General features: G+C 44.6%; 2 protein-coding genes across 2 annotated transcripts; both read left to right on the top strand.

Moving 5' to 3' along the window:
- The first annotated feature begins 1018 nt into the window (after nt 1-1018).
- Nucleotides 1019-2533, top strand: LOC119353017 (ribulose bisphosphate carboxylase small chain PW9, chloroplastic-like). The gene is made up of 2 exons (XM_037619595.1): nt 1019-1230; nt 1844-2533. The coding sequence occupies exons 1-2, from the start codon at nt 1084-1086 to the stop codon at nt 2222-2224; spliced, it is 528 nt and encodes a 175-aa protein (XP_037475492.1). The 5' UTR covers nt 1019-1083; the 3' UTR covers nt 2225-2533.
- A 6400-nt stretch (nt 2534-8933) lies between these two features.
- On the top strand, nt 8934-10078 carry LOC119353011 (ribulose bisphosphate carboxylase small chain PWS4.3, chloroplastic-like). Its single transcript, XM_037619590.1, has 2 exons — nt 8934-9146; nt 9436-10078. Exons 1-2 carry the CDS (start codon nt 8949-8951, stop codon nt 9814-9816), a joined length of 579 nt encoding a protein of 192 aa, XP_037475487.1. The 5' UTR covers nt 8934-8948; the 3' UTR covers nt 9817-10078.
- Nucleotides 10079-22507: the final 12429 nt, after the last annotated feature.

Raw genomic sequence — 22507 nt, 5'->3', positions numbered from 1 at the left:
GGTTGTCCACATCCCTATAAGGAAAGTGTGCAGTGATATTTCCGTTCCCTTGGATTATTCATTATTGTAGGGAAACTAGCCCCCACCTGAAATTTCGTGGGAGATTATATATTGATCACGGGGTGGGCCTGCATGCCATGGCACCCTTGTTTTTTCATTTCAGCACCTACAAAAATTACTAAGTTTCAGTAATGTCAGTTTGCATTTTGACCAAAAGACCAAAATATTCACCCGAAATTAAAAAAATATGAAAATATTTTGAAAAATATTTGCATTCACGTGTACAACTGAAATGACTGATATATTTTGGTCGAAAGGTAAATATTTCATTGTCTACTGAAATTTGGTGAAATTCAAAGATATATCATTAAAAGTGAAAACCATCATGCCACCACAACTAGCCCCTCTGCGAATGCGCGTATCAGGTGGGGTGGGCCCAACACATTTAATTCCATGGCAGTGGGCTGCTATACTATATGGGGCCACCATTCTCAATTAAACGACATGTGAAAGCTGGGCTTGGCTTATTGTGTGGAGCGCTTCACCCACCCAACACGCGCGTGCGAATGAGTATTTTCGGACTGTGGAACCTATATGAAGAAGTTTTACTAAATTAGAAAAAAAATGATGATATCACATCGTATAGGAATAGGAAAATGCCACATCTGATACTATGGTGGAGCCATATCAACACTTTAAATGAAGAAATAATTACCGTCTCATACAATGAAACATAAGAGTATGGATGACTTTCCTTCATGAATTTTAGTCTTGGCGTGGTTTAGTTTCGCGCCAAAGAATTTGTTCGTAACTAATGCAGTGACATTAGATTTGGATGATCAATGGTGATCTTATATGACGTTTTGGGGTCTTTCCGTGGCACTCATTTTGATTTTCCACCCCTCTTCCGCTGATCCAGAGGGATAAGGCGCCTTGCAGCAAGCAAGCGACGACCACCCCTTCGAAATCTCGTTTGAAAGGAGCGGCGCTGCGCATATGCTGATATATACTGGAGCGGCATGAGGAGGGCTCAAGTCGCCTAGCTAGCTATCGCCTCCCACCTAGCAATTCACGTACTCCACCATGGCCCCAGCCGTGATGGCTTCTTCCGCCACCACCGTCGCGCCCTTCCAGGGGCTTAAGTCGACCACCGGCCTTCCCATCAGCCGCCGCTCCGGCAGCGCCGGCCTCAGCAACGTCAGCAATGGCGGAAGGATCAGATGCATGCAGGTATGAAAGCTGAATATTATTTTTGCGAAGGATGATGTGGTCAAGGCACATCATCGTACTTGTAGGTGTAGCGATTTTGTTCGTCTCGAAGATGGCTTTGGTTTAAAATCGTATTTGTTTTGTTAGACTCTTTCGAATAATATAATAAAAATGACAGTGTGCATATCACTTGATGTAGAGGCTGGAGTTATCCTCCTTTTCGATTTTTTTTAGCGAAGGATGACGGACACTAAGCTGGCATGAATGTTTTTGTTGCCACAATTGATTAATTTATCGGGTATTTCCACTGCACATAGGCAAAGCTATCCGTAGGACGCCCACATGCCCGGCCAAACTGTGCATCACAATGTAGTCCGTAAGCAGGTTCACATGTGTAGGAATATTTAACTCATAAACTTTGTGAATTGAAATCGATTTTATTCCAATGTGTACTAGATAATATTAATTTTAATGCCCATACACTACCGATAAGAAAGAGGTGCCCTTGTGCTTTCTTGCTTGTGGAGACCCCCCCACAAATGTATGGACATAAGGAGTAATTTTTGCCTTATTATGGCTAGGTCTTTCTTTAAGCACTAAGTGTTGATCAATTGTGTTAATTCCATCTATTCAGGTGTGGCCGATTGAGGGCATCAAGAAGTTTGAGACCCTGTCTTACTTGCCACCCCTCTCCACGGAGGCCCTCCTTAAGCAGGTCGACTACCTGATCCGCTCCAAGTGGGTGCCCTGCCTTGAGTTCAGCAAGGTTGGCTTCGTCTTCCGTGAGCACAACAGCTCCCCAGGGTACTACGACGGTCGATACTGGACAATGTGGAAGCTTCCTATGTTCGGGTGCACTGACGCCACGCAGGTGCTCAACGAGGTGGAGGAGGTCAAGAAGGAGTACCCTGACGCCTATGTCCGCGTCATTGGCTTCGACAACATGCGCCAGGTGCAGTGCGTCAGCTTCATTGCCTTCAGGCCACCAGGCTGCGAGGAATCCGGCAAGGCCTAAAGTGCAAGTCCGATATACACTACAAGAATCTTGTTAATCCATGACGGATACAGTCTGTCATGGAACAGTGCAAAACCGTCAAGGAGGGTTGTCCGTGACGGATTTATAATCCGTCATGTATATCGCGTCATAATTTGACAACTGTACCACCATGACGGATCCTGGCCGTCACCGATCAGTCCCTAGGCCCGCCCAGGCCCGGTCCTCTATGACAGACTAGTCCGTCATGGATTTGGAGACGCTATACAAAAATGGGCTTGACGTGGCATCTACATGGCACCAGCGTGAATGTGACGTGGCATCCACTTTTTTTGTTGTGGTAGTTTAGACCATTTATTTTAGTCTGGCATGATTTCCATCCAACCAGTTACAGCGCCACCCATTACACATAATCAAACAAGCTTTCACAACACAATTAATTCTATTGAACAGGCCTATAATTTAAAGCATTTCACATATTTCTATTCAATTATTTCACTGAGTAAAGCCCTTTTAAAACGTGGCCAATAAAACATCCAACATCAGATAACAGACCCTTAGTAATAATTACACCAGATTACATCAACAAATATACAAGATTGTACAGACCCTCTTAATCATCAAGTTCATGCCTACACCTCGAACTTCCTTTTTGGCTCTGACCACCAAGTAAACCTGTAACAGACAATATGCTTCTGTTACAAAATGGCAAGTTGATTACAACAGCATAAATAGTAGTTATTATCATCTGAACCATCATTTTTATTTCACGTGGTTTGAACCTCACTCATGAGGCCTATATACTTAAGAGTTATGCCAGGATTGCTTGTCTTTCATTAATCAACAATATTGTTTCATTGCAGCAACACAACATCGACGACTAATCATGAGTAATCTAGTGCCAAATAGTTCAAATCATCCTGAAGGGCATAGGAGCTTACCCATGCCAAAGCGCTGAGGAGCTCCACCTTGTTGTGTAACTGTAGGTACCTTTGAAAAATTATCATCTCAAAGATCATAGGGGTGTTGACAAATAATAAAGGGATAGGGGAACAAGATAAGTTATCGTTTCTGGAAAACTACTTGCAACAAAACTGTACTTCTTTTTACCATAGTGCACACCTTTTTTTTTCTAAACCATGATCATGAACTAACTTGGTGTCATTTTTCTTATGTAAACAAATACACCTATCTACGTGTCAAGAACAGCCAAGTGACCTCTTTTTTACTTATAAACTTGATCAAATTCAATTATTTCGGAATTGAGGAAGCATATTATAAATAATACCTATTAATGGTAGAGAAAATAAGAATAAATGAAATGTTCAAGGTGGAGACACTTTCAAAGTTACACAGCCAACGATGGTTCACATAACATTTCAAGGAAGTATATCTAAACTATTATAAAGTAGTTATGATTGACTATGTATTGTAGTGTGAGGTCCTAAAGAATTGACACACCAAGTTCTTTTGTCTGCAGCATAGTTCTTCAACTATATTTAATTCTACCAGTGGACTGATTCAGTCGTTCAGTTGTAATCATCAACCTTCGTCACTGATCAAGTGGAGACCTGAGGCAGGAACAGTGCTTAAGATATCATAACAAGCATAATAATACTGCATTAATATATACACTTTACATTAGTAGAGAAATATGTCAGACAAGGAACACTGATTCCACAATACAGAAAGACAAAAAGGAGGCTACTGTAGAATGTAAAGCAACATCCAGTAATTCATAAAGTGGATAACTCGCTTTTCCTGATATATCAACAAGCATTCTGGAAGTGATTGAACTAGTAATACACTCCCTTTTATTAGGCAGTAAGAAGAGGTTCAATTCTTCATATCTTTTTGTTCTGGAAAGATACAAAAATGTACAGAACATACAGTTTTGCACATTGCCTTTTATTAGGAGCTAGAAGAGGTTCAATTCATCTCTTTTTGTTCTGAAAAGATACAAAAATGCACAACAAATACAATTTTGCACTCTGGAGTTTACTTTCACAGAATACAGCTAAAAAAGTACACTCAAATAAAACTACAACCACCTGATTGCAACAGTCATTTTAATCAAATCAGGGAAGCAACAAACAGTTTACTGACTATGAGCCTAACTTGCTACTAGACTATAAATTCTATAACAGAGGGATTAATGTTTGTAAATATTAAATCATCAATTCTTGAGAGGAAAGATACAAAATCAAGCTGAATCAAGGAGAAGAGGGAGGTAGAGGTCGCAGTGCTCACTGGAGACCTTTGTAAGCAATGCAATGGTCGCAGTGCAGGTCAGACGCCGTCTCGCGTGACAGAGGAGGTTGCCATGGGACGCGCCGCTGCGCCGGAGACGCGGAAGAGGGGGTCGGGGTCACCGCCGTCCAGCCCAACGCAGGCGAGCACACTGAGCTAGGGGGAGGCGGAGAGGCGCGAGGGGGCGCGTTGCACGACAAAGTGGTGCTGTTGGAGACGCGCCAGTGACAGACGCGCCGCCGTAGCTGAAGCCCTAGACATTGGCTAGGGGTTGAGTGCGAGTGCAGGGGGCTGGGAGCGGCGGATCCAGCCGGGCTGGAGGGCGGAGGGGTCGGAGATGAGCTCGTGAGTGTGCTGCACGGTGGCGGACATCGCCGGAATCGGCGGATCTTGGTGGCGGCACGATGATTCGCGGGAGAGGGAGAGATGGGTCGCACGAGAGATGGATTGGTGGGGGTTGCGGCGGATCTAGCAGCCGCCGTAGCAGCGAGGTGAGAGGAGGGGAAGGGCTGGCGACGAGCAGTGGGAGGAGGCGATGTGGTGATGGGTGGCGGCGATGTGTGTGAGGAGATGGGGAATCGGGAGGAGGGCTGCGATGAAGGGAGAGACAGAGAGAGGAGAGGCACTTAGGGTTTGGGTTTTATACGTGAATGGTTAGGCGGGCTTTGGCGGGCTTTAGCGGGCTTGCGGGGCTATACCGGGCCATTCATGACAGATTTCGAAAACGTCATGCGAAATCCGTCATGGATCAACATATTTCTTGTAGTGATACATGCCATGTTAGTTAACATTTGTCAGCAGCTCTGCTTTCTCGGTTTTATTTCTGGTTCTACTCATATGTGAATATATGAGCATATGTAAGCACCTACCAACGTAGGTCGAGGAGGATGCATGTCAGAATTATAGCACCGGCTACACATACACATATATATTATATGCAATCCGCAGATTATTGTCTTGCCATCAATTGATGGAAAGGAAACTTTGTTTGCAACTGGAAATGTGAATGCCTATGCCTTGCAATGTTTTGTTCTCTTACATTTTTTGCTCAATCATATGCTGTGTATTATCTAATGCGAAAATTCTTATGGAATACCAAAGTATTTCAAAAAATGTTGTGGGAAACACATAAAGAGATGGTGAGACCCCATTGAAAACTAGTGGCAAAACAGTAGGACATTGATGAGAACCATATAATAATAAAAAGCCAAAAACTAAAATTTAAAAACTAGAAAAAGGACAAACAATAGGTGTCAAAACAAGACAAGGACAAACTACCATAGTGCACTTGTCTTGTGAGGCATATTCCATCATCGATTCTTCAAAGACGTGTCACTTTTTCTAACCATTTTACACCACAATTAGATACTATTTTTTTTATAGTATTGCAACAATTCCAATAAACCAGAGAACGTGTGGACGACACAAATATGTGCAAATTACATATCCAATTGACGAGTCCCAAGATATCTTCTACTAGTAAAGTTTTGGCCTTCTATGATGAATTATCTGTGATGTTTTGTGTTTTTGTCATAAACATAGGTCCTTCCATGACGAAACTATTGATTTTGTTATAGAACCTACATCGGAGGTCAAAACCCTATATGTTTCATGACAGAATTCATATTCAGGCAAAAACACTACTGTTGTTTCAGTACCTATCAAAGTTACTGAATTTCAGTAATTTCAGCTTGCATTTTGGCCAAAAGACCAAAATATTCACTTGAAATTCAAAAAAATATTTAAAGATATTTTGAAAAGTATTTGAATTCATGTGTACAACTGAAATGACTGAAATATTCTGATTCAAAGGTAAATATTTCTGTGTCTACTGAAATTACTATAATTCAGTGAAATCAAAGAAATCACACTGAAGTGAAAACCAAGATGGCACCACAACTAGCCCTTCCGTGAATGCATGTAACATGTGGGGTGAGCCCAACACATTTAGTTCCATGACAGTGGGCTGCGATACTATGTGGGGCCACCATTCTCAGTTAAACGGCATGCCAAAGTTTGGAAAAGAATATAGCGCGCGGTCGGAACCTGACTTCTTGTGCGGAGCGCTTCACCCGTCCCAACGCGTGCGTGCAAAGGAGAGTTTTCGGATTGTGAGACCAATATGTAAGACTTTTTGTTAGATTAGAAAAAAATGATGATACCACATCGTCATAGGAAAGGCCACATCTAATACCACGGTGGAGCCATATCATCACTTTAAATGACGAAATAACTAGCGTCTCATATAATGAAACATAATATTATGGATGACTTTCGTTCATGAATTTTAGTGTTGGCGTGGTTTAGTTTCATGGAAAAGAATTTCTTTATAACGAATGCGGTGGACTTAGATTTGGACAGTCAATGGTGATCTTAATATGATGTTTTGGGGTCTTTCCGTGGCTTTCATCTGATTTTCAGATGACAAAATTATACATTTCATTTGATGTCTGCTATTTTTTCCCCAAGTAATCTTGAGAAAAAAATGTATTTACACTGAAAGATGTATCACTTATAGAAATTATTTATAAACTAAACACTTTGATATCAAGTTCAATTCAACAATATAAGTGTTCCTACAAAATATGGATCAATGTTGTGGACCATCCAATTGGAATGGTAAACTGAAAGTAGTGCCCCCAGAGGAGGAGATAGGTGGTCAAGGAGGCGCCGCAGGGCAGAGAGGAACTGGGAGGAGAAGGCGCGGGAGAAGTGGCGGCGGTGGCGGCGCATGGACGCGTAGCAGTCGTTGAGGAGAGCGATGCGACAACGAGGTTGCGTGTGGAATTGGAGATTGCTTAGTGAGAAAGGAAAAGCAGATCGAGAGGCATGTGTTATCTGGCGGCTGCCCAACCGACCATCATTTTTTTCCCAGCAATCCTTTTTTTTTTTGCAGCGATCTGTTTTGTCTTCCAGCTATCTGACTGTGGCATAGCCTAGGAAGCGCCCAACCTGCGTATCTTAATGTGTTTGATGATTGGAAGGGAGATTGCACTTTCACATGATGAACCAATCTCAATTCTCAAAGCCGCACTAGCTAGCCCTACTGCTGCAGCTAGCCCCGTGTTTTACTAGTACTTGCGGGTTAATGTGACAAAAAAGGGGGTATATGCAAAATGGAACACAACGACCTGAACAGGCCAGCTGGCGCCACTTGGCCGCCTCTGATTAGCTTTGGACTAAATTTGCACGTTGTGTACAAGTAATAGGATTACATAGTTCACTTTTGCAAGTTTTAGGACTAAACCATCACATGTTAGACAAGTTCTAGGACCTCTAATGCTTTTACCTCCTAGTTCAATTTCCTTTTTTTGCGTAAAGAATAAAATCTAATATAAAGATACACCGAAAGTCGCGCCTTAGGCTAGCGCTTTGTACAGCAGTGTTTTGTGCAACTGGATCTCTTTTCTGGTTTTTTTATGTTTTTCTTCTTTCCTTTGGCACTTTAGCCCTCCGCTATACCTTCCTAAACATCAATGAAAAGGCAGACCACCTGCCCTAAAAGAAAAGATTCATCGAAAGTAGAAAGCACCTCAAACATAGTAAAAAGTACATCTAGGTCTATGGACCATCGAACGACACCGAACGACCATTGCCTCCGTCAAAACGAGCCGTTGTCTTTGCTTCCACACTGGATCTAGCCAGACCTTGTCGATGGCAGCGAGGAAGTCTTCATGCACACGCCCCTAAGAATGAACGCTCTGGAGCTGTAGTCATCGTCGTCGAATCCCCGAATCGGTCTAAAGAACCTGACACCAAATCTCGTTTTGCATATGCCCGAGGAGCGGGAAGGAATCTACGTCGGACCTCCATCTAATCCGTCTAGACAGAGGAACTTGAAGACGACCGGATCCCGGAAGATTGATTCAAAAAAGAAGGGCCGCCATCTGTCCAAGCGCCACTCCTACGAGAACTAAAATCCTATTCCCTCCGTAAATAAATATAAGAGTGTTTAGATCACTACTTCTTTACAGAGAATTTCCTTCCCTCCAAGGGGAGGCGAATCCTTAGGCACATCGACGGATATGGAGGGGGGAAACATATATTTTACTATGCTAGTTCAGTTAATTCTACCAAGAAAACATATATTTTATTTTGACAAACATTGTATAAATGTAGAATTCACATACACGTATGTACACCACCCTCTATGATTGCACACCCGCACACTATATGCCTATGAGCATACTTTCAAGAGTGAGCCAGCAAATTTTATGATAAAATGAAATATTTTGCCCACCCAACTCAGTCGCATCCTCGGACAATTTGTTATCAAGGAACTCACCCAAAAACAAGCAAAGCTAGAAAAAGGTTGTGTGGCAGCCACCTAATGACATGAAGGACTGAAATTTCCAGCACACACAATGTATCCGACGGCAATGCTTCTTCCACTGATCCGGAGAAGATAAGGAAACGAGGCAACCAGCGAACGTGAGCCATCCCAACCACATCTGTACCAAAGAAACGGGGCTATATATACCGTGGTGACCCGGCAATGGGGTCCTCAACTGTAGCCGGCATCCTCCTCTCCTCCGATAATACAAATACCATGGCCCCCGCCGTGATGGCTTCGTCGGCTACCACCGTCGCACCCTTCCAGGGGCTCAAGTCCACAGCCGGCCTGCCCGTCAGCCGCCGCTCCAGCGGCAGCCTCGGCAGCGTCAGCAATGGCGGAAGGATCAGGTGCATGCAGGTATGTTGGGGCACTAATTAAACTGATACGAGTTTCTTTGTCAGTGCAAGTAATTCACTTACAGAACATCCCCAATGTATATAACCAAACCCATCCTCGAAATAGGACCCATATACTAGAACTAAGTACAACCAAAGCTTTATTGATTGTGAACAACCCAGCAATGCATATGAGAGCTGCCCATAAGGAGCAATTTTTGGCTTGTCGACTGATTTTTTCTAGTATTGTTAGTACAATTAATTGACTCATCACCAAGTATTGAGCATCTGTTCGCATTCTATTCATTCAGGTGTGGCCAATTGAGGGCATCAAGAAGTTCGAGACCCTGTCTTACTTGCCACCCCTCTCCACGGAAGCCCTCCTGAAGCAGGTCGACTACCTGATCCGCTCCAAGTGGGTGCCCTGCCTCGAGTTCAGCAAGGTTGGCTTCGTCTTCCGTGAGCACAACAGCTCCCCCGGGTACTACGACGGTCGATACTGGACAATGTGGAAGCTGCCTATGTTCGGGTGCACCGACGCCACACAGGTGCTCAACGAGGTGGAGGAGGTCAAGAAGGAGTACCCTGACGCCTATGTCCGCGTCATCGGCTTCGACAACCTGCGCCAGGTGCAGTGCGTCAGCTTCATCGCCTTCAGGCCACCGGGTTGCGAGGAGTCCGGCAAGGCCTAAACTATGAGTTGAAACAATGGCCTATCTCATATGAAGATCTTTTGTGAACTTCACTTTTGTCCACGACCTCTATTGCACGACTCTGCTTTCCGACCGGAGCATACCTTTTGTTCTATATGATTTGTGTATGTATGTAGGAACCTATGTTCTCGAGCATGCATACATAATTCCTCATAGGTCTATATACACCGGCTATACATATGCAAAACCTGTGTAATATTTGTTATATACAACACGCGGACCATTGTCTTGCTGTTATTAATTCTTTTTTCCCGCAAAAAAGGAAAAGTTTCTTTATTTGGCACTGCAATGGATATGCCTCACAGCTAGTGGGTGGAGAATTCAGTATTTGACATTAAGATTCCCTGATTTGCAATTGCAAATTTCAGTTTCTTTACTTATATCACTACAAAAGTCTTATTGTTTCTTTTCCACGTCATTACCATCTGCTCCATTGGTTTTTGCTAGTAGAATAGGATGAAGCATGGACACGGATTAACTGAGCTCGAGCTCATATGAGCTCGGGTGAACAATAAAATCTGAAAATACTTAGAAAGAATTCAAAATTTTCTGTTTTTTGTGGCAAAATTTGACAAATGTTATAAATGCTTGCAAAGTTTCATCATAGAACGACATTCGTGGATGTCATGGCAACAAACAAATTCAGCACTCTGAAAATAACTTTTTTGAAGTATCGATTTTGTTTTTTGGGCCACGACTTTCACAAATGTCATTAAATGATGAAACTTTGCAAGCATTGAAAACATTTGTCACCAAAAAATTGCAATTTTTTTTGTAATTTTGTTTCAATTTTTTTTTTCAGATTTTACTGTTCACTCGAGCTCATATGAGCTCGATCTGAGGACACTTTCGATGAAACATATTCTTGTCAGAGACCCTTACTTAAGAACTTTTGTTGGTCTGGATAATTAGCATCTAATTAGAGTTCCATGAGCTTCATGTTTTATACTAGGATGGGGAATTTATCGTGTTTTATACTTTGTATTGCAAAACTTTCCCTGTATATCCCGATGATGAGCTTTCTCAAATGCTCGAGGTCTTCATGAGCCAACAACTCGGACACACCCCCACTTAATCCTTGGGAGAGATTTCATATATTCATAGATATGTTTGCATCCTAGTTGCAGGACGATTCCTACTCCTTGCGTTAACATCAATTATAAGGCTTTCCCGTTTGGTTGCGGAGGCTGAAGCCAAAGGCCGGTTAATGCAAGCGTACGCTAAACAGGTCGAAGCAAACCTATCATGTTGTTGGTATAGAGAAAAATAAACATGGCTGAAGCAAAATTCGAGAGGTTTCTATACAACTTTTCGTCCTTGACATTCCAGGGTAACCGATCCTACCCTATTCAATAATATTTTCCAAACGACAAACCTGCTCGGACATCCTAGCATAGGGAATGACCCGTTGGAAATTGCCATTAGGCATAATCTCCTTACTGTCAGGTCCTTTTGGACCAACTAGGGCAATAGGGCAGATGTTCAAGCCCGGATAGTGGGTCTGGAACATGGCCCAAGCTTGACGAGCATCTCCTCAGGCCACTGACGCCTTTCACAGGGCAATCCGAGCATGCCCCTCCTGGAGGCGGCGGGAGAGGTCAAACTGGTTTTCCGACAACCTTTCTCCAGGCCATAGGGCCTTGAAAATACCCTGCATTTCCCGCCTTGCGATCTTGTTCAACTCTCCAAGCTGCTGCGGTTTCTTCCTAAGGGACGCTCCAGCAGCACTGGCTGGCAGGTCGGAAAAAGATGCCGGAAGTAATGAATTTCTATGTCAGATCGGCAAATAAAACTTCCACCTAGATTATGAGTTGAAGCACGGAAAAACTCACTGACTATGATCTCAAGGGCCTGCCGCATCGCTCTCGGCATCGGCCAGGCCAGACTTAGGGGCTTTTGGTTTGAGATTAAGTTTGCTTAAGGTTGCCACATTTAAGGTTAAACAAATTTGACCAACTTAGGTGGATGTTTGATTCAAGCCACACCTTAGACAAGCCACACTAGGGCCTCACATCACATACACTCAAAAAGTGTGGAAAAATTTTCTTAAACTTGTCAACTTGTGGCTCTCATTTTGAAGAACTAACCTTATACAAATGTGACAACATTGTATGGCAAAGTGTGGCATGGTTAGGCCTAAAATCAAACAACCTCTTAACTTCCACCAGCTCCAGCTCTTGTTGTCTCGTTCTCTCGGTTAGGGACGCCTTCTCTACTCGGAGGTTGTTGCATTCTTGGATGCACCTCTTAGGGACCTCCCGTCCGGCAACTTGCTGAGCCCGGGCCGCCTGAGCTCCTACATGCTTCTTTTGAAGCAGGTCGGTGATGGGAACGTTGCATGAAAAATATTTTATTTTCCTACGAGACAATGAAAACATCCAAGATCTAATCAACTGATCAATCAATCAATCAATCTATCTATCTACCCTCTCGCGTCGCCCCCCTCGCGGGCAACACGGAAGGCCAACCTCCGCCCCCAGCGACCCTCCCCACGTCCCGACCTCCCCTCCGCCGCCGCAGGTAGTCGGCGCCGGGCAAAGCCCGTGCGTGCGACACGATGGAGGAGGGCCTCTCCCCTCTCCCCCGGATCCATGGGTGGCGCGGGCGCCCAGATCCGCGGAGGTGCGGCCCCCACTTCGGCCCACGGCGGCGTGGCGTCCCAGCGGCGGCGGCTGTGGTGGTGCCGGTGGGAATCGACCGGATGCACAGGGGGCGGCGGTGGCCGGGGCGGCGACCCCATGGCTGGGTGGCGGCGCGCCCATTGGTCCAACCGGTTCCAGCTCGTCCCGGATCTGGTGACTACCGGATGGCGCGGGGGTGGCGGCGGCCCGGCGTGGCCGGCAATCTGGACACGGTGGTGCCGGCGGTTCGCTGGTCTGCTGGAGATCCAGGAGTATCATCGTCTCCGACTCGATATGCTCCGGTTCGTGCTAGCTCTGGTACAGGGAGACTGTCGTCATCTCCCGGTGCTGGCTGCATGGATCTGGCGGCGGCGAGATCCTTTTGATCTAGTCTCCGACAGAGAAGGCGGCGGTCCGTGCACAAGAAGTTGGATGGAGTTCTTCCAACAGATCTGGGTGAAAACCTGCTCTTGCCTAGATGCCAAAGCCGGCGGTGACGGCGCTCTACGACGTCGTTCCCATCTTGAAGGCATCGCAGCGAAGAAGTTCTAGACTACTATCTGCTACCTCCGGGGAAAACCCTAGATCGATAGATCAGAAGACGGCGGCGCGATTGTGTCGTTTCCCCCTTGGGGGCATCTTTCTTGGAGGTGTACGCAGGCTCGAGGGACCAGTGGACGACGTCTTTTCGTGGAGCGGTGGTTCATCATACACATGGATGGTGACAGATCTCGCTGGCATGGCGCCCTGGAGATTAGGAGTCTGATGTGCGATGATGGACTCGCGCAGGAGGGTGACATTGTCTGGCGTCGTGGTAGCGTCGACGGCAGCTACACCGAGTAAGGTGGATGCATCAGTACAACACTGAAGATGGATTAGTGGCAGGTGACTGCGGCGGCCTCATACCCGGCAGGCGTCCTGGTTGAGGAGTGCGCCGGACTGGTAGGTGCCCCATACCCGGCAGGCGTCCTGGTTGGGACCTTAGTTCTTAGATGTTTAGGTTTGACTGTGATGTCTGTTTGGTATTAGGCTCATGCTATCAGCGCCTCTTCATCAATTGGATAGGACTAGTGACAGTTGTTGCTTAGACGGTGACTTTAGTCTTACTGTTGTATGACTTTATAAGGTCTTGTGAGAATAATTAATAAAGTGGTCATATGCATCACCCAGATGCAGAGGCCAGGGGTCCTCCTCCTTTTCTAAAAAAAGATCTAATCAACTAGATGCTAGCAACGAGGGGAAAAGTCTACAAACCCTTGTAGACCTAAAACGGAAACGTTCTAATGAATGTGGTTGGCGTAGTCGTACACTTTCCGTGATCCAATCCGATCCAGCACCGCATGAACGACACCTCCGAGATATGCACATGTATGGCTCGGTGATGTCTCCTTCTTCATCCAGCAAGCAACAAGATCGGTAGACGAGATCTAGGCCAACACAATGGTGTGGTGGTGGATTTTATGGTGGAGCTGTGGCAGGGCTTGGCCAAGTGTCTATGGAGGAAGGAGGAGTAGTGCTACTTGTAAACTGCATTGGGATTTCCCTCGAAAAGGATGGGTGAAGCAGTACAATAGAGATAAGTATTTTCTTCAGTGAGAACCAAGGTTATCAAACCAATAGGAGAACCACGCAAATTCCCTTTTTTAGCACCTACACACACAAAAGCAAATACTTGCACCCAACGCGGCAAGAGTATTGTCATTCCCCTTAAACTCGTTATTTGCAAGGATTAATTCTGATAGTGATAGATAGATAAAAAGAAAAGTAAAATAAAAAGTATAAAATTGTATGAAGGTATTTTTGGTTTTAATAATATGATAAAAGTAGATCCGGGGGTCATAGTTTTCACCAGAGGCTTCTCTCTCGAACACGTAGCATATTGTGGGTAAACAAATTACTATTGGGCAATTGATACAAAAACACATAGTTATGACGTATTCATGGCAATGATCATGTATATAGTCATCATGTCCATGACAAGTAGATCGACTCCTGCCTACATCTACTACTATTACTCCACCAATCAACCGCTATCCAGCATGCATCTATCGTATTAAGTTCATAACAAACAGAGAATGCCTTAAGCAAGATGACATGATTTAGACAAAGTAAACTCAAGAAATATGATTAAACCCCGTCGTTTTATCCTTAATGGCAACAATGCTATATGTGCCTCGCTTCCCCTTCTGTCACCGTGTGAGGACACCGCAACATTGAACCCATTACAAAGCACCTCTCCTACTAAAGATAAGTCAATCTAGTTGTCCAAACGAAATGAATTGATCGGAGGGTAATAGGAAGCTATAAAAATCATGCATAATAAAGTTCAGAAAAGACCCAATTACTTTCAATTAATAATTTGATCATAAACACACAATTCATTGCATCCCAATAAACACACCACAAAAGAAGATCACATAGGATATAACTCTAAGAATTCGAGGAGAACATTGTATTGAAGATCAAAGAGAAAGATGAAGCCATCTAGCTACTAGATATGGACACATAGATCTGTTGTGAACTACACATGCATCATCAGAAGGCAGCAAGGATGATGTAGAAGCCCTCCGTGATCGATTCCCCCTCCGGCAGAGTACCGAAAAAGGCCTCCAGATGGGTTCATGGAAGAACAGAAGCTTGTGGTTGCAAAAAAATGTGTTTTCGGGTGACTCTCTGTTGGTTTGGAAATATATGTCAATTTATGAAGTTGAAATTAGGTCAAACGGAGCTGCATGGGGCCCATGAGCTCAGGGGGCGCCCCCCCCCAGAGCGTGTCCTGCGAGCCCGTGGCTCTTCCGTAGATCTTCTAGCCTCCTCCCAAACCTTCTAGGGCCCCTTCTGGTCCAGAAAAAATTGTTGTAAAGTTTCATCATGTTTGGACTTCATTTGGTATTGATTTTCTGAAGAGCAAAAAACAAGAAAAAAACATGAACTAGCACTGGGCATTGGGTTAATAGGTTAGTCCCAAACCACGTGACACATGTGGTAAGCAATACAAACAATTCAAAAAAATTCAAAATAATAGGTTAGTCCAAAAAAGATATAAAATAGTATAAAAATGCATATAAAGCATCCAATATTGATCATATAATAGCATGAAACAATAAAAAATTATAGATACGTTGGACACGAATCAACATCCTCAAGCTTAATTCCTGCTCATCCTCGAATAGGTAAATGATAAAAACAGAATTTTTGATGTGTAATGCTACCTAACATGTGTATCATGTAATCTCTTTATGGTATAGTTATTGAGAAAGAATGAAGTAACAATATCAACATAATAATATCCATGAATATAAGAAACATAATCATTACTTTTTCAAAATATACGATCCTTAACGAATGTTATCCCCACTCATTTTATCATGTTAGCATGTCATGACTCCGCCTTCATTGCATAAATATAAATCATGAGCACCCCGGTGCCAAACCAGGCAAATGGATCGTACTTCTAAGGCGCTTCAGCATTTTCAGCTCCATGCAATACATGAGCGTGAGCCATGGCTATAGCACTATAGGTTCAACTTGATGGCATTGCAAGGCCATGGATTCAACTTGCATTTCTTTTCCCGCATTACTTTTCTTTCATTGTTATTTGTTGCTTCCCTTTGCTTATGTCAAGTTTGTTGTGGTTGAAATAGCATAGTGAGTCACTAGAAAGGATACCTTTATTTGGTCCTAGTGGAATAGAAGTTTAACTATGACTCGTAACCGGTAATTATTTTGCGAACATGAATCATAAGCTAAATAGGTAGCAACGTTCATGAAGGTTCTTGGGGAAAGCCTTTACTTAGGATGATGAATCCTCATGAATACTTCACCCTAGGAAGATAACAAGTTGTGGATTTCAGTAGCTAGTACAAAGTTATGGTTTTACTTTCCTTCTTAACCCAACTTTAAATAGCTGGTCAATCCAAGTGCCACGAAGCGGAACAGCCTCAGTATAGCCACATCTTCCCGAATGGGAGGGCCTTATTCCGTTTGTAGTTATGTATGTTTCATGTGTCTCCGAAGACGGAAGCTAGAATGTGTAGGCTTCCTCTGGCTTGGAAGTTGCCATTTAGTCAAGATAGTCTGGGTCTGTGGATGAGCTCAACAGAAAATATTCCCAAGGGAATACAAGTGGTGCCACATGGGATGGCAAGGACCCAGATCCTCTCTCCCAGGGCTAGCCTGCAGGAGGTCAGAGGAATAGTTAGAGTGCCATGCTATAAATGAGATTCGTTAGACAAAGAGTCTATGGTGTTTGTAAATTAAAGTGTGTGACCTTTGCAGAGTGTGTGTTGAAACTATTCGAATAGCTGAGTCTCCGACAATGGGACACCATTTGTGTTAGGTCACACTATTTGACCAAGTACCCAAATTCCTTTACTTTAAACTCTAATAACTATGGTAACAGGTAACTTATGTTGAGCAGGACTCGTTCCAGGAAGAGGTCTAGTGGACGTTAAACGAGCAGACGAGAAGTTTATGAAGTAGTCTTGATAGTAGTAGCTTTACTAGTCTTTACTTCATTGCTATGTTTATTTGCGTTGTTCTTGCTTGCTTTGGATTGTTTGTGAGCTTGCGAGTACATTCAAAGTACTCACATGGCTTATCAGGCTAGATACTAGATAGCCGATAGAAGAGTTCCCCGAAGAGTTCGTGTACCTGGACTGGATGGTGTCCCAACAGTGTCTCTTTGGATTGGAGCCCCGCCGGTATCCCGTCTTCCGTTGTGTCATTAGTATTATTTTCGTCTTTAGTACTTCCTTAAGTCACTCGTAGAATAAAGCCGTCGAGCTTCTAACACTTAGACGTGTCCCCTTAATCTACATAAGTACTTATTTATTTTGGTATTTCTGTACCAAGCTATAGTCGTGTTCCAGAAGAATGGATTTCTGGGCTGGAATGCGGGGACCTCCAGTTCTCCGAATCGGGGTGTCACAAATGCATTGCGGATTCTACCCCAATAGTGCCTCCTTATAAACCCATGCGTACTATCTCTGGAAGTCTGCCCAGAGATGCTATGTGAGTTGTAATTTGGTGCGTGCATTAATATAATATGACCCTACTACTTAAACAAGGCTCCCAGTTGAGATCTCCAGAAGTGATGATTCTTGGTAGATGATAGTTTCAAACTATATGATATACAATGTTCATCCCCCAACCATGATGACCAGAGTGCATAGAGAAATACAAACCTCTCTTGTCTCTCTATAAGGGGCGGACAAACATTTCAAAACTGAAGTAGGAACATCAGCTGACAATTAAATGTGTCTGTTTAACTAATATCAGTATCGATCAAATTCGTATTTGAACAAATAAGCTTCGAAATTATGAGTGACATGTTGTTTAGCTTGAAGGGTGGAGTGTTGCTATTGCGACACAAAGCACGTAGGCAAATCACCATCTATGTAAAAGGTGGTTATAACCCTTCTTTCTATACAATGCAATGTTCGTTGCCCATCCATGATGGACGAGATCACACAAAAAATAATATTCACTCATGTCTCTCTATAAGTGGTGTACATGTATTTTGAAACTCAAGAAGGAACATTGGCTGACCAACTACCTATGTCTATTTTAAACTAATATTAGTACCATATCAGATTCGTACTTGAACAACTAAGCTTTGAAATTATGGGTGGCTTTTCGTTTATATTGATGGCTGGATTAGTGCTAGTACGACACGAAGCACCTAGGCTAATCTTGCTGTATATAAAAAGGGTGAACCCTAAGCATGGCGAGTATAGTGTTGACAGTGCCATGCCAGATTTGAAGGTACGAACCGCACTAAGGCTACTTAGCAACCGATATTTGCTTTCAACTAACAACTAATCCCTGTAACTAGCAGGACAAGAAGCTTGACAACCTTCTTGAAACATTGGGGGCAAGATTGTTTTGTGTTTGGTGTGCAGGTACCGAGGACTTGGGTTGTGAAATAAATTCCTACTGGTTCGATAAACCTATCGAGGAAAATGCTTATTACTAGGTTACTCTGTCCTTACACTTGGGGTTTACCCAACCACTCTTACGAGAGAGCAAGCGGGAAGCCACAACCCGCGCCATCACGAGTAATCGAAGAGTAGTGACGATGATCGCGGGAATGAGACGGCAGCGTTGTTACGGCATATCTCTCTCAAGGTAGTTTTGGTGATTGATGACAACATGTTTATGGACTAATCTTGTGCTTTGAATAATTCACAGATTCTCCCCTGGCATGAGACGTTTTCTTCCCCTCGGAGTGTATTTCAAGATGGTGTAGCTCTTTTGTTTCTTTCTCGGTGGACTAGTTGCGTAGAGGGCACCGTACTATCAAGAGGGGGTCCGCTGGGGTATTGCATGGGTGGAATCAACACGTACACATCAGCTTCTCACCCTCCGAGCTTTTCCATTCCATTGTAGAGATCTCTCCTCTCTTCCTTGTCCTGTCTGGGTCCAAGCGGTAGTACCGCGCAACCCAGCGGTAGTACCACTGAGGAGCCACAAGCGGCAGTACCGCTCTACAGCGGTAGTACGGCCCGTGGCTCCACAGCAGTAGTACCGCTGGGGTGCCTGGCACCTCCACCTCGTCCTCAGCCTCTTTGGAGAGATTCTCTCTCTCTTTTCTGTGCCCCAGCGGTAGTACCGCACTACCAGCGGTAGTACGGCCGAAGGGTCACAAGCGGCAGTACCGCTCCACGGCGGTAGTACCGCCCGTGACCCCGCTGTCGTAGTACCACTGGGCTGTGTGGCTCCTATCGCCTTGACTCGAGGGGTCTTTTTCTCGTGTCGGGTTTTGCGGCACTAGTTGCGGTTGTAGAGGCGGTAGTACCGTTCCAGGAGCGGTAGTACCGCCCCTACCACCGCGGTAGTACCGCGTTGGGTCCTATTCCCTACTAGTCTCCTCTGCGTGGCAGTGCCGCTGGCTGGCGCGGTAGTACCGCTGAACTAGCGGTAGTACAACCCCCTCTCAGCGGTAGTACCGCCCTGTGCGGGGCTGGTTGGTGAGGGGCAACGGTTGGATTGTTGCCCCCACTATAAAAGGGAGTCCCCTTCTTCTCTTCCACCTACCTCTTCCTCCCCCAAGCTCCATTTATTGCTCAAGCTCCATTAAATGCTCCAAGCTCCATTTTCGCCTGATCTATCTCTCTAGCCAATCAAACTTGTTGATTTACTCGGAAGTGGTTGAGAAGGCCCCGATCTACACTTCCATCAAGGGATTTTCGATTCCCCCACTCATCCCTAGCGGATCTTGTTACTCTTGGGTGTTTGAGCACCCTAGACGGTTGAGGTCACCACAGAGCCATAGTCCATTGTGGTGAAGCTTCGTGGTTTTGTTGGGAGCCTCCGATTAAGTTGTGGAGATTGCCCCAACCTTGTTTGTAAAGGTTCGGTCGCTGCCTTCAAGGGCACCAATAGTGGAATCACGACATCTCGCATTGTGTGAGGGCGTGAGGAGAATACGGTGGCCCTAGTGGCTTCTTGGGGAGCATCGTGCCTCCACACCGCTCCAACGGAGACGTACTTCCCCTTAAAGGGAAGGAACTTCGGTAACACATCCTCGTCTTCACCGGATCCACTCTTGGTTATCTCTTACCTTTACTTGTGCAAGCTCTTTAGTGTTACTTCTCTTGCTTGCTTGTTTGCTTGTTGGTATTGCATCATATAGGTTGCTCACCTAGTTGCACATCTAGACAACCTACTTTGATGCAAAGTTTAATTTGATAAAGAAAAGTTAAAAATTGGTAGTTGCCTATTCACCCCCCTCTAGTCAACCATATCGATCCTTTCAATTGGTATCAGAGCCTTGTCTCTTTATTAAGGACTTTACCGTCCAAAGAGTATGGTTGATACCATAGACGGTGTGGAGGAACACTCCGGTGTGAATCCGATCTCGTCCATGGGCGATGGGGGAACCTCGGTCTCTCGTGAGGAATTCAATATGGCCTTAGAGACATTGAAGACCTCCATGAAGACCGAGGTTGAAAGCATGTTTACTAAATTTCTTGAGGGGCTTAAACTTTCCATCGCACCGTTGAAAGTGTGTGATCCCACCAACAAGGTGACGGATGCTATCCCCGACAAGGGGGAAGCTAGTAGTGAAAAGGCTCCATCTTCTAGTGGTAAAAATGGCACCGGCATCTTTGCTCATGTGGAACCACCACTTGTTTATGGTGGACCATTTCCTTCTACTCATTTGAATCATGCCGGTCCTCCCCCTAAGATTGTGAAAAATGAGGACTTTGATTCTTGGGTTTACTGCTTTAAACGTCATTTAAATCATGTGAACACTAACCTTTGGAGAATCATTGAAGAAGGTTTTTATCCGCATGATCCAAGCAACTTCACTCCTTGAGAAGCCGTGGATAATCAATTCAATGAGAATGCTCTCTTTATCATTCAAGATGCAATTCCACCCGAAGACCTACCTCATCTTCGTCCCTTCGCCTTGGCCAAAGATGCATGGCATTGTGTTTTCTCTCTCTACCGGTGAAGCGCAAGCATTCAACGCTCCAACTATGAAGTGGTGCAAGATGAGGCCGATGAGTTTGCTATGAAAGAAGATGAAGAACCTCATGAGCTTTATCGAAGAGTAACCAAACTCGTGGTCTCACTACGAGATCACGGGAGCAAGGACACGGATGACAATTGGATCAAGCGCAAATTCCTCAAGGCAATGATGCCCTACCACAAGGCCATGTCCTCCGTCATTCGTCAAAGACCGGACTTCCACACTTTGACCTCAAGCAAAGTGTTGGATGAGTTTGTGGCCATGAACATTTTGGACAAGACCACCGACAATGCGGTGCTCCGTTCTCAACAGGCAAAGAAGCCTAACCTTGCATTGAAGGCCAAGCTCACCGTTGAAGAAGAAGAGGAGGAAGAAGAGGAGAGCAACCCCGAAGATACGAAGTATGCATATCATGAACACATGACACTTGCTTCAAGGCAATTTTGGAGCAAGAAAAACTCGAGGCCAAACTTTAGCAAAAACAACTCGAGTGGCACGAGGGGCAAGCAACGTGTAAGGACTTGCTACAATTGCGGCAACGTGAGTCATTTTGTTGCGGAATGCCCGTATGAGAAGAAGGAAGACAATGGTGGCAAGCTCATCCGAAAAGACAAGGCCAAGTCGTTCCCCAACAAGAACAACTTCACCAAGAAGACTCCTCCCAAGGCATTGGTTGTACAAGAAGAGTACAATGAGGATGATGACGATGATGAAGATGATGAGTCGGTTGCCATGGCCTCCGTTGCCATTGCGACGACTTCACGGGTGTCTCTCTTCGACTCATCCAATGAGAGCACCACCGCCAAGTGCCTCATGGCTAAAGCCACCAACAAGGTAATCCCCAATATCAAAACTACCATCATTAATCATCCTTCTCCGACAGATAGCATTAATGAACTTGAGGGAGCTAATGTGGAGGCTAACGAGTTTGAGGCCTTTATGGGCAAACTCAAGGGAAAATCCAAGAAGCACTTTGTTGCTCTCTTGGAACAACTTGGTGAAGCCAATGACATGATCGAGGCTCACGAAGACACCATCACTAAGATGGAAGGGCATAGTCGTGACTGTGCCGATGAGATTTCGGATCTTTCTAATGCTCTTGAGGAAGAGTGTGGTCTTCGTTTGGCTCTTGAGGAGTCACACAATGTTGATCATGCTAAGTTAAAGAAAGATTATGATCATGTCCTCATAGTTTCTTATGTGCTAAGCTCCGAGAAGGCCGAACTTGAGGTTCTTGCTAGACTCAAAGAGGAGTTTGATATACTTGACAAGGCTCACAAGGTCTTGAAGGGTGCTCATGCTAGCCTCAAAGAGTCTCATGATCAACTTCAAGTAAAGCTAACCAAGGAAAAAGCCACTTTCCCTCGTATGATGTTAATTGATAATGCAAATGCTACTAACCCGTGTTGTGAGCATGTGCATCTCGTTGAGGAGAACGCTAAGCTAAAGGGGCAACTTGAGAGAGGTCTTGCGACTTGCATACAAGGCAAGAAGAACCTCAACAATCTCTTGATCAACCAAAAGGGAGTTGTGGCCAAGGAAGGGGTTGGGTACGTGCCCGACTCCAAGA

This window comes from Triticum dicoccoides, chromosome 2A, assembly GCF_002162155.2.
Source record: "Triticum dicoccoides isolate Atlit2015 ecotype Zavitan chromosome 2A, WEW_v2.0, whole genome shotgun sequence".
Lineage (NCBI taxonomy): Eukaryota > Viridiplantae > Streptophyta > Magnoliopsida > Poales > Poaceae > Triticum > Triticum dicoccoides.
This window is presented reverse-complemented; position numbering and strand designations above follow the sequence as displayed.